This window comes from Engraulis encrasicolus, chromosome 1, assembly GCF_034702125.1.
Source record: "Engraulis encrasicolus isolate BLACKSEA-1 chromosome 1, IST_EnEncr_1.0, whole genome shotgun sequence".
NCBI classification, from domain to species: Eukaryota; Metazoa; Chordata; class Actinopteri; order Clupeiformes; family Engraulidae; genus Engraulis; species Engraulis encrasicolus.
Genome location: NC_085857.1, coordinates 5,976,743 through 5,992,640, shown reverse-complemented (window position 1 = coordinate 5,992,640; position 15,898 = coordinate 5,976,743). Strand labels below are relative to the sequence as shown.

Genomic DNA, 15,898 nt, shown 5'->3' with positions numbered 1-15,898 from the left:
GCCGTGTGGCTGTGGATTCAGCCTTTGTTGTGGTGCTCACACAAGAACAAACACCCTCAATACAAACACATACACGAGGAGGATGCACACATGCATTAACATTGACAATCTTCCATAGGCCTCAAGTAGGCTCACCACTACCAACAGACGTTTGTTTTACGGACATTGCAAGTAATGGAAATAAAAAAGCTTAAACAATGTCAAAATACCTTTCTTTATTGTACTTCAAGTAGTTCTGAAACCTGGGTACCTGAAACATCAATATAGCATACTGATGTTTTTAAGTGCTGTCCCAAGTGTTCGAGAGGGGAAAAATCCATAAAGTCCTCAAACACTGTCAAGGCAGATGCTGTCATTTACAACAAGAAGAAAAGAATGAATAAATAAATTATGAATGATTCTCGGAGGAGTAGGTTGAAGCCCCCGTACATCCAAAATGTAACTTACAATCTGGGAGCAGGAGAGCCAAATAACCGGGCCGGAATCGAACCCGTGTCCCCGGCGTAACAGTGCAGTGCCGTCCCATTTGTGCCATGTTTTAAAGCAGTGTTTCTCAAACTTTTTCAGACCGAGGCCCACTTTGTCCCCCCCAAAAAAATTATCGGGGACCACCTATCATCTGAATTGGCAGTTGATGGATGCTAATTTGACACTGCTAATTTTTATGCAGATCACTTACTTTTTATTCACATTATAAGCCTGTCTTATTGTGTTGAAAACATGAAAATGTTACAAATATAGCCTACTGCTAGCTTATCTTGGAAAATTAGAAATCCCCTTGCGGACCACCTGAGCTCTGTCGCGGACCACTAGTGGTCCCCGGACCACACTTTGAGAATCACTGTTTTAAAGGGACACTGTGCAGGAAATGGTCAAAAAGGTACTGCAACTATGCTGCTCATTGAAACTGGGCTGCCTATTGCCAAATTTGATATTTACATGAAAGTTCACCAAGTAATAAACTAATATTTTCTAATATGGCCCAAGTACAGTCATTTTTGCAGCTAAAAATGGCTATTTTTAGAAATTCAAAATGGCGGACCATGGAGAAGATCCCCCTTTTCATGTATGAAATGTGCAATTTTTCCAGTCATAATGAATACTTAGAATTTGATGGAGGTGGTAAGTATTCATGACAAAGGTAACATTAGTGAATGGGTAGCATGAATTCTGGAAATAAACAACTAAAATCTTGCACAGTGTACCTTTAGTGATAGCCTACTGTCCCATTTTTGGAAATTCACACCTCTCCTTGAGTTAAATGACTGAGTATTATCTTTCTCCTGTATTTTCAACCGTTCCCTGAGTATGGCAGTGCAAATTTTACCTCCAAGTTAGCAGTTAACATTGAGTCCTATGAGACCAGTTAGCTGCCAGCTGCCATACTCGGAGAACGATTGAAAGTACAGGAGAAAGGTAATACTCAGTCATTTAACGCAAGGAGAGGTGTACAATAAGCTTATTTCCAAAAATGGGACAGTACCACTTTAAGACAGTGGGAGAAAAAAAAACTCACATCAATCCCTCACATCAACGCCACAGATAGTAGACAAAGTAGGAGCCGGTACAATCTATTCAAGGCACCGACAATCTATTCAAAGTCCTTGGTGACGTGGTGATGCCAGCTCCATCAGCACGACGGCACCTTCCTCTACTCACTTCACAGTGGCTGGAGTTATGCACTTGGGCAGTGCAAGAAAGACAGACAGCACTCATTTCTCCAGGACACTGCCTGCCTCTGTAATCACAGGGTGCATTCCAATATACACACTACTGTCCTTCACTTGTGCTTGTGGTCTCGCCCCACCTCCTGGCCCCGCCTTGGTGTAGGAAACAATTAAGTTACCCAGCTGTCAGCATAGCCACAACAACTTTTGAGGGACTGTTTTCATTCACCATTCCAATTGCAAATGAGAAAATGACTTTACAATTGAGTTTTTGCAAGATATTGAATTCATTTTCTGGCGTCAGTGACATTATATCATGAGGTCACAAGCAGGCAAGTGAGCAAGGGAGGACAGAAGTCCGCTTATTGGAACGCACCGACAGTCTCTAGGTGCAAGTCTGGGCTTTTGTCAACTCCGCCAGACATTTCTCTAACTTCTCAACCTTTAATCTCAGTCTGAACGTCCTCATTCGCTCCCTCTGCAACAGTCGGAGATGCTTGTTAGGGTCCGGCTTGGTACATCGCGGATGTCGAGAGTACCAAGTGGCCGGGTCCCAGTCGATGACAATCTCTGCTACCTCATCAAGAGGAGGAGGGGAGGAGGAGGAGCCAGGTGAGGCCACACCTGCTCCCGCAGCAGAGAATGAATAGGAGGAGGAGACTGGTGGAGGAAGAGGAGTAGAGGAGGAGGAGGAGGAGGAGCCAGGCGAGGCCACACCCGCTCCCGCAGCAGAGGATGAATAGGAGGAGGAGACTGGTGGAGGAAGAGGAGGAGAGGAGGAGGAGGAGGAGGCTGTGGCGGCGGATAGACCGTAATTATGGTGTGAGCCCACGTATACTGATTTCCTTGATCTCACTGAGGTGTAGGGCAAACGTGCACTTGTGGAGCAGGGTGAGGAGGAGGAGGAGGAGGAGGAGGAGGAGGAGGACGCACAGGCAGATGCTGAGCTAGGTACGGCCACACACACTGCCGAGGATGAGGAGGCTAAAGTCAGAGTGCTGGTGGAGGGCGCTGTGACCAAGCTGGCATCAGCGATGCGTTGTTGACGTCCGAAAGCGTTTCGTTTGGCCACCACACGCGCCAAAGTTGTGGAGGAGGGCGAGGAGCACGGCCGAGCAGAGGAGGAGGAGGAGGAGGAGGAGGAGGACACACACGCAGAGTCTGAAGAGGCCGTAGCCAAGTGGGCGTCAGTGAGGGGTGGACAGTACGCCTCATGTGAGGCCACTACACACGCTGCTGAGGAGGAGGACACCAATGCAGATGCTGAAGAGGATGGAGTCATGTGGGTCGAGGTGGAGGAGGAGGAGGAGGAGGGTGTGACACTGTCCGCTTCAACGATGGACAGATAGTAAGAATGGCAGATGGCCAAACGCGCAGAGTCCGAAGACAGGCTGGGCGAGGCTTTGAACATGTGGGCTTCAGGGAGACAGTAGTCATGGTCAACTGAAAATGACAAACAAAAACACAAAGCTTCAGCCATGATGTATTTCCAGTGTTGCCAGATTTGTCTAATCAAAACCCGCCCAAAAATGTTCTCAAAAAACGCCAAAATGTGCTAAATTCCGCCCAATTTCAACAAATTGCATTGGTTTCTATGGGCACAAAACGGCTTAAAAAAAACGCCAAATGGCCAATTTTTCCCGTTTTTACCCGCAGACGGCCGTCCCAAGTAGCCCAATTGGGCGGGCAACCATCCAATCTGGCAACACTGTGTATTTCAAATAGATATATAGATTGGATTAATATAATGCACTAAAAATGTAGCCTGATAAACGAGCCAAAATGTGAGATTGGATGTCCAGCGAGTGGCGCTGGTTTACTAGGCTATAAAATATGCACAACATTTCATTACTGTGAATATTGAATGTAATCAATTGATCAATTTATGAAGTTCACCTAGCGCTGAATCGGCGTCGATGGCCATCTGTGGACTCTGGAGTACTCTGGAGTGGTGGAATATAGTTGGGATTGCGTCCCTCTTAAGGCAGGCTTTCGAGCGGCCTATAAACTGGTCATCTTCAAAATGTTCTCCACACAAGCGGTGGGAGTGCGACAGAGCACGCGAGGGCTTGCCCAGTAAGTCTGTTCTCCGACAGTTTTCCACCCATTTCTGAGACCTACAGGTACAGCCAGGGAAAATGGTAGTAGAGTAGAGTAGAGTACTTTTATTAATCCAGAGGGAAATTGAGGTGTTTGACTTGAGCTTACAAAGATACATAGGTATAAGACATAAACAAATACCTAATACAAATTATTGCACATTGCAGTATACATATAGCAAAATATGAGTATGTGTAACGGAGGCTAACTAGCACAGAGTTGGCGTGGAACGTTGGTAAACCTCCCTCCGATAGCCTCATACAGTCTCGTGCCGTTGGGCCGAGAGACTAGTCTCTTGGCCCAGCGGTATCGTACTGTGTCTCCCATTGCCGAACCGTTGTAGTTGACGAGGTCGCACGTTCGATCCCCGAGGGGGGTGAACAGGTGCAAGATGACCTCCGTCACAGTGGTGCCGTGACCCGGATGGGAGTGAGGTTTAAGGGGGAGAGTGTAACAGAGGCTAACTAGCACAGAGTTGGCGTGGAACGTTGGTAAACCTCCCTCCGATAGCCTCATACAGTCTCGTGCCGTTGGGCCGAGAGACTAGTCTCTTGGCCCAGCGGTATCGTACTGTGTCTCCCATTGCCGAACCGTTGTAGTTGACGAGGTCGCACGTTCGATCCCCGAGGGGGGTGAACAGGTGCAAGATGACCTCCGTCACATATGGGCAGTCATGGATAAGCGGTTAGGGCGTCAGACTTGTAGCCCAAAGGTTGCCAGTTCGACACCCGACCCGCCAGGTTGGTGGGGGAGTAATTAACTGAAAACTATCCCCCATCCTCCTCCATGACTGAGGGTGTCCTCTCTTGGGGTGCCATTGGGGACTGCCCCCTTGCACGGGTCAGGCATAAATGCAATGTCATTGTGTGCAGTGAACACTTGTATGCTGTGAAGTGCTGTGTCAGAATGACAATGGGAGTTGGAGTTTCCCAGTTGGGCTTTCACTTCACTAAAGCAAAATGCCTTACATCAGTTAACATAATCTCTCTCTCTGTGGGTCAAAGACGTGCAAAATGGCATTGTCATTCAGTGTAATGGATGCCTTCTGCTGACTGTAACTGTAAAGAACATGACTCTTTTTTTATTTATTGTTACAGGGAATTCATGAAAGCCTCGGCTGTCATCCATTCACTTGAAACAATTTAAAAATCATGTTTTTTTGCAGTTACAGTCGGCAGAAGGTGTCCGTAACTGCTCATTGAGGCAAATTCAGCCAATCAGCCAATCACATCGTGGCAACTCAATGCTTTTTTGCATGTAGACATGGTTGAGATGATCTGATGCAATTCAAACCGAGCATCATAATGGCGAAGAAAGGTTATTTAAATGACTTTGAACATGACGTGGCTGTCCATGAGCAAAAAAAATCCATAACATAACCATAGCCTTTCTCTATAAACCCTCTCTGACATAACCCCGGACAGGATCCAGATATCGGCGTGCGTGAAGCCAGCGACAAAACAAAACGTCAGTTCCGCCAGGGAGACAAAATTAAGAATCGGGTAAAAAAAAATATACTAGAATTCGTCTGTTGTACATCAGTTAACATAATCTCTGTCTGTCTTTCTCTCGCGCTCTCGCTCTCTCTCTCTCTCTCTCTCTCTCTCTCTCTCTCACACACACACCTACCTACTACACGACGCAGTATATATTTAGTACAGCAGTTAGTCTGATGAGAAGACACAAGATAATAGTGCTGTAGGTCTATTTGGTTTGTATTTTCACGTCAATACACCAAAGATGGGGAAAAACATACTCTACCTCTCCGTATTGATTGGGAACCTGAAAAATGACCATTTGGTAGGCCTATCTTTTGACCCACGGGAAGAGTGCTTGCAGTGTGGAGCAGAGCATTGGACTGGCATGGCTGTTGTTGATCATGCATTGGTTGTTGTTGTTGCAGTCTCGCAGCGATGAGCGGAAGGTCTTGGTTATTATCAAAGAAACTCGACACCGAAGAACAATCTGTCGGGGGGGGAATGCATTGAATGGCCACGGTGTTGTACGGGGGCGTTACCGGAGGACACGAGTGGATGGAAAATTAACTCCCTTGTGCATGGTCATTGGTCAGTGGGTGCGATGGATACAATTTCTGTACTCCCTTGCGCATGGTCAGTGGGGGCGACACCATGATGGATCATTTGTGGCCAAATTAACTGCAGCTGTTGGTCAGCAGTAATTGCTGGGGGTAATTAAGGACAGCTGACAAACATTCACGCTGTCCTATGACCTGTTCCACATTCCGACCCTCGCGAAAGTGGCATTGCATGCTTCCCTGATGCTTCCAACACTGACCATAGAAGAATACAATTTCCGTAGGCCTTCTCTCCTCGCCATCTTTTCGCATTAAGCTGTCAGTAAGCCCTCCTGTCTCTACTCTCCTTGGTACATTCCGACATAAACATCTTGAAGTTCAGAAGTTACCAGCTAGTTAAACAGCTGAATTCCATGGGCAGCAGAACATTGACAAAATCCCATAACATAACCCCGGACAGGAAGTAATACCGAATCATCTATTGGCGTGCGTGAAGCCAGCGACTGCAGAGATTTTTCTCTTCAAAATAAAAGATCAGTTCCGCCAGGGAGACTGTACGAGCTCGTCTCTGCGGAGCTGGATCTGGCAGTCAGGTAAAAGAATACTAAAACAATGAGTTGTGCATATGTACATTCATTGTCGAAACACCATTCCCAGATCATTTAAGCATCTCTATGGGTCGATGGGGATATACGTCATGTTGCCACATGGGGGCAACAGTCAGCCCATACCCTACCCTAAAATAGATATGCAAACTTATGTAAAAGCCTATGTGTAATAAGTTATTCATAGCAAATTATGTAAAATAAATAAATAATAATAATAAAATGAAAACAACAACACACATCATATCAGTTTTTTTTTTAATTTACCAGACATGTAATTGATTGATGCTCCTGAAACAGTTTAGTAGTTAATGAAGACTTTGTCATATGGATATTTTTGATTACCAGTAACTGAAATTCCTGTATGGGTAAGCTACTCTTTATTGTGTGTGTGTGTGTGTGTGTGTGTGTGTGTGTGTGTGTGTGTGTGTGTGTGTGTGTGTGTGTGTGTGTGTGTGTGTGTGTGTGTGTGTGTGTGTGTGTGTGTGTGTGTGTACGTGACGTGTGAAATCACCTGAAGAATTTGAGCTTTTTAACCATGCAAGAACACCGACTCTGAGGCAACACACTGTGAGGAGAGAATCATTATAAAGAACTCATACACACTTATCCTCTATACAGCTGTGATAATCTGATCTAATCAAGACTCAAATGTTCTTCTCAAAATCATTTTGTTCTCAGAAATAATCTTATCCTCTACTTGTGTAGTTTATGAACTCATCAAAGGGTCATTAATGTAGAGGTTTGTTTATTTGGAATCTGGTTTACCTAATGATTTGACATTTAAAAAAAAGCTCAAATGTTCAGGCTTGGAGGAGTAGCATAATGTAGTCAACACAACACACGTCCATTTAGAATGGTGCTGCTGGTCGGTCATAAGGCCCACGTAGGTGAAACATTTTAACAAAAGCCCCAAAAAACTGAACATTATTATTGAGGGCTTGGGTGAAAGCAAAAGACTATTTATAACACCTCTATTGTTTAGATGTTGTTTGTTTTCTACGAAAGTCCGCTTATCCACATTCTTAAGATCATTTAGTTTTTTTCCCCGTCACCATTTCAAAACAGGAAGTTGAGATAGAGGTTCTCTCATGGACATTCCATGGTTGTTGTTGTTGTTGTTGTTGTTGTTGTTCAGACGATTTTCAGTAAAGTGACTTTCTTGACATATTGTTGTCAAAAAGAACATGCTGGCTGTGTTCATTCAGAGCAGAGTCAGCTGATGTCTTCACATGTCCATTAGACCCCTGCGTGCGTGTTGCCTGTTGCTAACATCATTGGCCCTCCATCTCCAAAAGTTCCCACCGAGGCATGTAGGGGAAGAAGGTCACAGTGATTTGTTTTTTTTTGTACTTAAGGAAAAGATCCGAGTTCCACGGTTCCTCGAAAGAGCCTGCCGTGCCGCGCCGCACCGCACACCCCCTTTACTCCTGCGGAGAAGGGGGAGAGGCTGGAGAAGGAGAGACGAGATCCCACTCGCCCTGCGGCATGCGTTTGAAGATCTGGGGCTGCGAGCCGGGGAAGCAGCCGTCGGCGGTCGGGTGGTCGAGGAGGAACTGGATGGTGGACTTGATGTGCTGCACAAAGTGTGGCGGCTCCGCCATCGGGGACGTCGACAGGTACTGGCGGTGACACACAAACACATATAAACTTTATTACAGGTACTGGCGGTGACACACAAACACAAAAGATCACACCAATGAATGTACGCAGGCAGCGTTTGTGAGGGGAACTGCAGTGAGCATAGTGTGCCTCGTATGCTCATATGCATGCCGTACACTAGAAAGTGTAGTTTTGGGGAAAAGTCACCCAAGTAAGGGATAACGGCCGACACAAATATATATAAACTTTATTACAGGCTCTAGGTCCAATAGGCAGACACACATGATAGTATACATAGAAAACAATAAAATATAAAATAGGTAGGAAAAGAAAAGGAAGAGAGAAAGAGAAAAAAAACAAGCACACGTAAATACAGAAGACCACACAATGAATGTACGCAGCGTTTGTGAGGGGAACCGCAGTGAACATACGTTGTGTGTCTCATATGCTCATATGCATGCCGTACACTAGGAAGTGTAGTTTTGAGGAAAAAGTCACCCAAGTAAGGGATAACGGCCGACGAGGTGACCGGCTATACGGGGTTAATGGCGAGGCGGCGGCTCCGAACTCTGGCCACGTGTGCAGCCTCCGCCAAGCCATTAACCTCGTATAACTGGTCGACCTCTAAGGGCGTTATCCTGCTTATCTGCCGTTACGGTAGGGTACTTTTTTTTACTTTCTTACTGTCTGTAAAGTTGTAGGAACCATGTGAACTGCACCAGAATCTTGAGAGCAAGATAGTGCACCTCACTATGTGGGCGTCTAACTTAAAATGCGTTTAGAATCTTCATTTGGAATTCTGACGTTGTGATTATTTCATTTTCCGTAGACAACGTGCATGGTTTATTTAGATACCGTCGCCATTCCAAGTGAAGGTTCTATGCGCGTTGCACGCTTGACGCCTGACCGATTCTCAGGGATTAATGGCCACCCCATCAGCCAATCAGAAAAGAGAATTTCGTTGCATAGGCAGATCATTTATGTATAGTCACAGCCACATCATGCAACCAAATCGTACAGTTCCCAATTTAACTATTTTGACAAACATGACCCGAGGTGCGTTTCTCAAACAACAACATAGAATAGCATTGCACCGCTGGACTGTAAAGAATATCCACAAATACATGTTAACTAATGTTCCTTAATCCCATGGGTATTGGTGTAACCTTTCACCCTTTCTTCTCCATTACATTACATTACATTGCACTTAGCTGACGCTTTCATTTATTCATTCAAAGCGTCTTACAACTACTACTTATCAGGGTATTGGTTACAGTCCCTTAGGTGCCTTGCTCAAGGGCACTTCAGCCATGGATGGAGATGTAGGGGGAGGTCAGGGGTAGGGGTGCACCGATACCACTTTTTTGAAAACCGATACAAGTACGAGTAATTAATGTGTGTACTTGCCGATACCGAGTACCGATACCGATACCTTTTACCACCAAAATACAATGAAAATAAATGCATGGCCTTGTTTTTTTCCGCCTGTGATATTTTTATTGTCCATTTCCATGTAGATTTAAATGTTAGTAAATGTATGAGGTGGCACTTTTTTCCATGCTGATTTCAAGTCCACAGAACATGACAAGATTTTGCATTGTTTTGAGTAATGGTAGTACTCGTAGCTGGTATCGGCAAGTGCTTGACGAGTACGAGTACGAGTATAATGAGCAGTATCGGGAGCCGATACCGATACCAGTATCGGTATCGGTGCATCCCTAGTCAGGGGGGATCGAACCTGCAACCCCTAGATTGAAAGACCAACTCTCTAGGCCATGGCTGCTCACAATCTCTAACCTCCAACACTCTCTAACCACTAGGCCACGGCTGCCCACTTTCTTCCCAATCTTACCTGTAAGATGGTGTCGTCATCCTGTGCTAACCAGAAGGCAATATCCCTGTTGGGTGACCACTTGCATGGGGCGATTTCTACTTGCTCTTTGCTGGAGTTGTAGATTTCAGCCATCTGAAACCAAAGAGACATCACGCCATCACACCAGTGAAAATACACTCATTCTACGCAATTTTCCCTTTTAGTTGTTGATACGCTCTTCCGTTTGGTGCGTCTCCAAGTTGAATAAACTCAGCAAATGAAGAGGCGGATCGCACTCAGGTTCTTCTTTTCTTCTTTTTTTATTTTTTTACATAGCAACAGGAAAACAGACAAACGTTTCGGCTGTTGCCTTCGTCAGTGTCTTAAATAAAATAAAAAACAAATGGCGACTAAGGTCATCAGCAACATTTTGAATGGTCAGCTCAATGAGAGCTGAAAATGAGATGAATATCTGTCCGGCTTCAAGAATAACACACACATTCAACAGACATTGCAACCCAGCTGCATACAGTGAAGATGCCACATCTCAGTGGTGCGCCATGTTGACATATTTTGCATAATGTTTGAAGGGTGAAGAATGCAAAGGGGGCCCTTGCTCCTTGCTCCTGATCTTAATAAACCGATGTATTGCTGCATTCTTTTGGAACTCGATTGTCGGAAACCCAGACCTCCGCCTCGGGAAAGTGCAAAAGAACGGGTACTCAACTCGGGGTTCCGAAACACAAACTCGCAGCACTCCGGTGTACTCCGAGTTCGTTTAACATTAGTGTTTTCAGACGTTTGTATTGTCCCCAGCTGTTTCAATTTAATTGTCATGAAAAGTTGACATTGTTAGGGCTGTCTACCATAAGCCAACGTCACTTAATGACAACAATGGAAATGTCCATCCACGTCCATCACTTCGTTACAACACTTTTATGACATGGTCACGTCATACCTATGACGCTGGCGTCAAATTAAAGAGGCACTAGGTAGGATAACGTCATTTGCGTGGTGCCCGTGGCATGCCCGTCTCAAAATCTACACCGTAATGAAAAAACTGCTGTTCAAAAAAACTGGCGGTGAGACTGTTTTTCATCACAGAATGCCAGCAGCGGTGAGACTGTTTTTCATGAATACTTACCACCACCATCAAATTCTAAGTATTCATTATGATTGGAAAAAAATGCACTTTTCATACATGAAAAGGGGGATCTTCTCCATGGTCCGCCATTTTGAATTTCCAACAGCCATTTTTAGCTGCAAAAATGACTGTACTTGGACCACACTAGAAAATATTTGCTTATTACTTAGTAAACTTTCATGTAAAGATCAAATTTGGCAATAGACAGCCCCGTTTCAATGAGCAGCATAGTTGCAGTTCCTTTTTTGACCATTTCCTGCACAGTGTCCCTTTAAGAAGCCAATGACAAGGGTGGATTTTAGGTTTTCCTCTCAGCATAGCCGTGGGAAGTAGGGGTGCAGGGGGTGCGGCCGCACCCCCTGCTGTGGGAACTAGCGGTGCAATGGGTTACAAGCACAATAACTTTTCTGACCATTTTCAGCCCCCATAGGGTAGCCAGACGTCCGTCATTCGGACACTGATTAAAATGCATTAAAATGCATTAAAATGCAGGAAATTGCATCGAAGACACACATTTTCTTGGGGGAGGACCCCAAAAGCCCCCGTGCAAAAAATGCCTGCACCCCCTGCACCCCTGCACCCCCTGTCACAGACGAGTTCCCACGGCTCTGCCTCTCAGAGTTCTTCAATCAATCAATTATGTTTTGCCACCACAAGATGTGAGCCCCTTTAAGTGTTAGCGCCAACTGTCCTTGTTTACCTGTCCCCCTGTGAAGGTGCGTGCTGACCGCAGCTCCTCCGCAGGCCCTCGGGTTGGAAAGGAGGCCGGGAACACCTCACCCGTCTTCACATTTACACCTGCAGACGGAAAGGAAAGGGATGACACAAAACATACGCAGATAGATGGTTAAATATAACATACCCGTAATATTATGCATTTATTTGTTTATTGCATGATTCTGGATTCCAACATATAATTTAAAAAAATTAAACCTCCTTAGTCAGTATTCTGAATTTCCACAATTCTTCAAAAGAGTAAGGGTATGCACATTCCACCTCTCTGAGGCCAGGTGCAGGACAAAAGGCATATCTGACAGTGATTGTGGGTAGGAGATGGCATTTTAAATTGTTCCGGTGAGCACAGAGACTATTTAAAATGACACCTCCTACCCACAATCACATGCCTGATGAAGACCCTGTTGGGTCGAAAACGCTGTATGACCTGAATACATTTCCAAAGCAGCGCTACAGTGTGTGAATTTCCACAATTGCCTAGATTACAGGGATAAATACTAATAACCGATTGTTTACATCTACGGTTTTACACCTTGGACTTTGGAGCAGCACCAACAGTGTTGCTGTAATCTCCCTCACAAGCAGAGAGCTAAAAACACTCATGCAAAGTAGCCGGTAAACAGTAAACAAGACGCTGTTATTGCGCAGTCTTATGAACATTTGCAGCATTACATTACATTACATTGCACCTAACTGACGCTTTCATTTATTCAAAGCGACTTCCAACTATTATTTTTCAGGGTATTGGTTACAGTCCCTGGAGCAATGTGGGGTTAGGCGCCTTGCTCAAGGGCACTTCAGCCATGGATGGAGATGTAGGGAGAGGTCAGGGGGGATTCGAACTAGCAACCCCTAGATTGAAAGACCAGCTCTCTAACCACTAGGCCACGGCTGCCCTTGCTTGGCAGCAAGTGTAACTGAGGTGATCCTGCGCTAGTTCACCACTGTGGGCTCGAACCCGCTACCTACCAGTCAACACCGCAACCCCCCCCCCCGCCACCTACCAGTCAACACCGCACCCCCCCCCCGCTACCTACCAGTCAACACCGCAACCCCCTCCCCCGCTACCTACCAGTCAACACCGCAACCCCCTCCCCCCGCTACCTACCAGTCAACACCGCAACCCCCTCCCCCCGCTACCTACCAGTCAACACCGCAACCCCCCCCGCTACCTACCAGTCAACACCGCAACCCCCTCCCCCCGCTACCTACCAGTCAACACCGCAACCCCCCCCCCGCTACCTACCAGTCAACACCGCAACCCCCCCCGCTACCTACCAGTCAACACCGCAACCCCGCCCGCTACCTACCAGTCAACACCGCAACCCCCCCCCCCTGCTACCTACCAGTCAACACCGCAACCCCGCCCGCTACCTACCAGTCAACACCGCAACCCCGCCCGCTACCTACCAGTCAACACTGCAACCCCCCCCCCCGCTACCTAGCAGTCAACACCGCAACCCCCCCCCCCCACCCCCCCCACCCAGCAGTCAACACTCCAGTTTGGGCACGGGAGGCACAGCACAATACCGCTGAGCAAAAGGTCCAGAATGATAGCTCAGTCATGGAGGAGGATGGGGGAGAGCACTGCTTAATTACCCCCCCCTACCAACCTGGTGGGTCAGGAGTCGAATCGGCAACCTTCTGGATACAAGTCTGACACCCTAACCGCTTACCCATGACTGCCCTATTATTACTAAATTATTTAGACATACATACCTATTCCATACACCACTGGACGATGCACACCACCCACAAGCTCGTCGTTCAACTCTGTACAGGATTTAGAGAGAAACTTGTTACAACCTTACAACAACAACAAGAAACGATGAGCATCAGTGCTTAGAGAACTCATACGCAAAATTAAGTTTGAGTTAAAGTTTGATTTAAGTTGACACAAATGGCTGTAATTCAGTGGATGAATGTCGAGAGCGGCACGATCACGAGAAGTCCGTTCTCCAGCGACAACGAACATGTACGCATACATGCTTAGTCCGAAATGTCAGATAGTGAACTAATGAAATGCCTGTAATTCCGTGGATGAAAAGTGAGTGTGAGTGTGTGGGCCACTGGTGTGAGAAGAGAAGAGAAGAGGTCTGACCTGTAATGCAACATGTCTCTAGATGGATCTCCTCATCTTGTTCGTGAAAGGCCACTAGGATCAGAAGAAAAAATCACAAAAGGTTCACAAGTCAACAAGATACACTGTAACACTCAGTGCGGATAGAGGTCAATCCAACCTCGAATTTTGAAACTGAACAGGACAACTAATATATATAATTTTTCCAGTCATAATGAATACTTAGAATTTTATGGTGGTGGTAAATATTCATGAAAAAGGTAACATTAATTAATGGGAAGCATGAATTCTGGAAATAAACAACTAAAAATCTCACACAGTGTCCCTTTAACAAAAGGTTCACAAGTCAACAACATACACTGGAACACTCAGTGTGGATAGAGGTCACCTCGAATTCTCGACCTCGAATTCTGAAACTGAACAGGACAACTAATATAAAAGGGCATACCCAGAAGATTAAGGCTGAGAGTGTGGGAAGTCTGGGATTCGTCATCAAATCCTCCAACAAGGTGAAGCTCAAATCTGCCACAGAGAAATCACACAATATCATGGATGACACATATTGAATTGGATGCCATGTTGCTATTATTGTGTGGTATAAAACTGTTAAAAAAGAGAGCTAATGCAGCACAGGTGTCTTTTATTTGGACTGAACTGCTTTCTTTTTATATTGTTTCAATGCCTGCTCCCGTCGCTGCACTGGAATGTTATTTCCAGAGTCACTGGGTATGTTCTCCTTTGTTCTCTATGGTTATTCTGGGTTGGTGTAGCAGCACTGTAGTCACTACTGTAGAACTGTTAACACTTCAAACTGCCACCATCATTCAGCTAAGTTGACGAAAAAAGTAAAACCACGACATAATACCTGCCATCCTTTACAGCACCGGTTAAAGAGGCGACAGCCTTTGTTATAAGGGACACCTCCGACCACGTCCTTGAACCATCACAATGAGCAAGGCAGGTCGCTCCACTTCCTGGAAGGATAAAAGCAAACAACGCCACCACAGTTCCGTGACAGTTTATGACACATGCCCATTTCGTAACGTCATGTACAATCATAAACAATACACCTGTCATTTCTTACCTGTGTGTCGCAACACAACTAAGTGACAGGTTGTGGCATCCGCAGACCCGATGACCGTGACAGATTCTGTAAACAAACACACAAACACACTGGTCATTGATTATCTGAAAGAATAGGCAAGGGTACAACCACTGATGGCCACAGCACCAGATCATGGGGACAGAGTAAAATAACTCACTGTCTGAAGGGGTTGTGGCTGCATACTCGCGTTGCTGTACATACAGCAGACATTTCGGGTCGACAGTGGTCGGTGTTTTGCTACGAAACACACGAGCGTTTTCCTACAGAGGACAAAACAGCGTTCAGCGTACAGATGACAAAAAAATACAATTTCCTCAGGTAATGTCTACTGGTGATGTATACGAACACATACACTTCGAAACAACCAGAATAATTTAACCAAAAGTGCAGAACTTTGAACCACTGTGCCATTGAGGCTATATAACTGTTAGCGAGCTAATCGTATGTAGACCTGGATCCATTACCTGCAAGTGTGAATGCTTGCCGAATAACTCTGCCGTTGTGCTCACTCGATCAATCTGCCGATTTTGAAGGAATAGTGGCATCTCTTCGCGCGTGGTGTCTAAATCGGATCATGACATTTTATCACTTCACCGTGTTTAACTAAGTTAAACGGGCTACAAACTAGCTAGTGATCAAACTACCATCCCAGTCCCAGCTACTCATGGCCACTTCCTGGGTGCAGCGCCGTGCGCGCCCACGTCGCCGACTTGCTGCGTGCCATCACGTGCGTTCTCATTGGTTTAGAACAGTGATTCTAAAAGTGTGGTCCGGGGACCACTAGTGGTCCGCGACAGAGCTCAGGTGGTCCGCGAGGGGATTTCTATTTGACCAAGACAAGCTAGGAATAAGCTATTTTGTAACATTATTACAAAGCTAAACATAGCATTTCACTACAATAAGACAGGGTTGTGAATATGGATAAAAAGTAAGTGATCTGCATCGAAATCAGCAGTGTCAACTGTCAATTCAGTTGACAGGTCAGGTGGTCCCTGAACATATTTTGGGGGGA

At 45.7% G+C, this 15,898-nt stretch overlaps 2 protein-coding genes across 2 annotated transcripts; both read right to left on the bottom strand.

Moving 5' to 3' along the window:
* Positions 1-40: 40 nt before the first annotated feature.
* On the bottom strand, positions 41-6,368 carry LOC134446539 (uncharacterized protein DDB_G0271670-like). Its single transcript, XM_063195906.1, has 3 exons — positions 5,529-6,368; positions 3,564-3,784; positions 41-3,110 (listed from the first exon to the last, which is right to left on the bottom strand). The coding sequence occupies exons 1-3, from the start codon at positions 5,630-5,632 to the stop codon at positions 2,053-2,055; spliced, it is 1,383 nt and encodes a 460-aa protein (XP_063051976.1). The 5' UTR covers positions 5,633-6,368; the 3' UTR covers positions 41-2,052.
* A 774-nt stretch (positions 6,369-7,142) lies between these two features.
* ntan1 (N-terminal asparagine amidase) lies at positions 7,143-15,558 on the bottom strand. Its single transcript, XM_063195916.1, has 10 exons — positions 15,351-15,558; positions 15,044-15,146; positions 14,866-14,931; positions 14,647-14,755; positions 14,230-14,303; positions 13,803-13,856; positions 13,421-13,474; positions 11,667-11,764; positions 9,862-9,975; positions 7,143-8,029 (listed from the first exon to the last, which is right to left on the bottom strand). The coding sequence occupies exons 1-10, from the start codon at positions 15,429-15,431 to the stop codon at positions 7,832-7,834; spliced, it is 951 nt and encodes a 316-aa protein (XP_063051986.1). The 5' UTR covers positions 15,432-15,558; the 3' UTR covers positions 7,143-7,831.
* Positions 15,559-15,898: the final 340 nt, after the last annotated feature.

Excerpts from the sequence above, each read along its gene's own strand:
- LOC134446539 (XM_063195906.1), bottom strand. The coding sequence starts at position 5,632 with ATGCCAGTCCAATGCTCTGCTCCACACTGCAAGCACTCTTCCCGTGGG. Across the intron at positions 3,785-5,528 it reads TTCCCAATCAATACGGAGAG|GTCTCAGAAATGGGTGGAAA; the intron begins GTAGAGTATGTT and ends CTGTACCTGTAG. Across the intron at positions 3,111-3,563 it reads CGACGCCGATTCAGCGCTAG|TTGACCATGACTACTGTCTC; the intron begins GTGAACTTCATA and ends TGTCATTTTCAG.
- ntan1 (XM_063195916.1), bottom strand. The coding sequence starts at position 15,431 with ATGCCACTATTCCTTCAAAATCGGCAGATTGATCGAGTGAGCACAACG. Across the intron at positions 9,976-11,666 it reads GCACCTTCACAGGGGGACAG|ATGGCTGAAATCTACAACTC; the intron begins GTAAACAAGGAC and ends CTTTGGTTTCAG. Across the intron at positions 8,030-9,861 it reads ATGACGACACCATCTTACAG|TACCTGTCGACGTCCCCGAT; the intron begins GTAAGATTGGGA and ends TGTCACCGCCAG.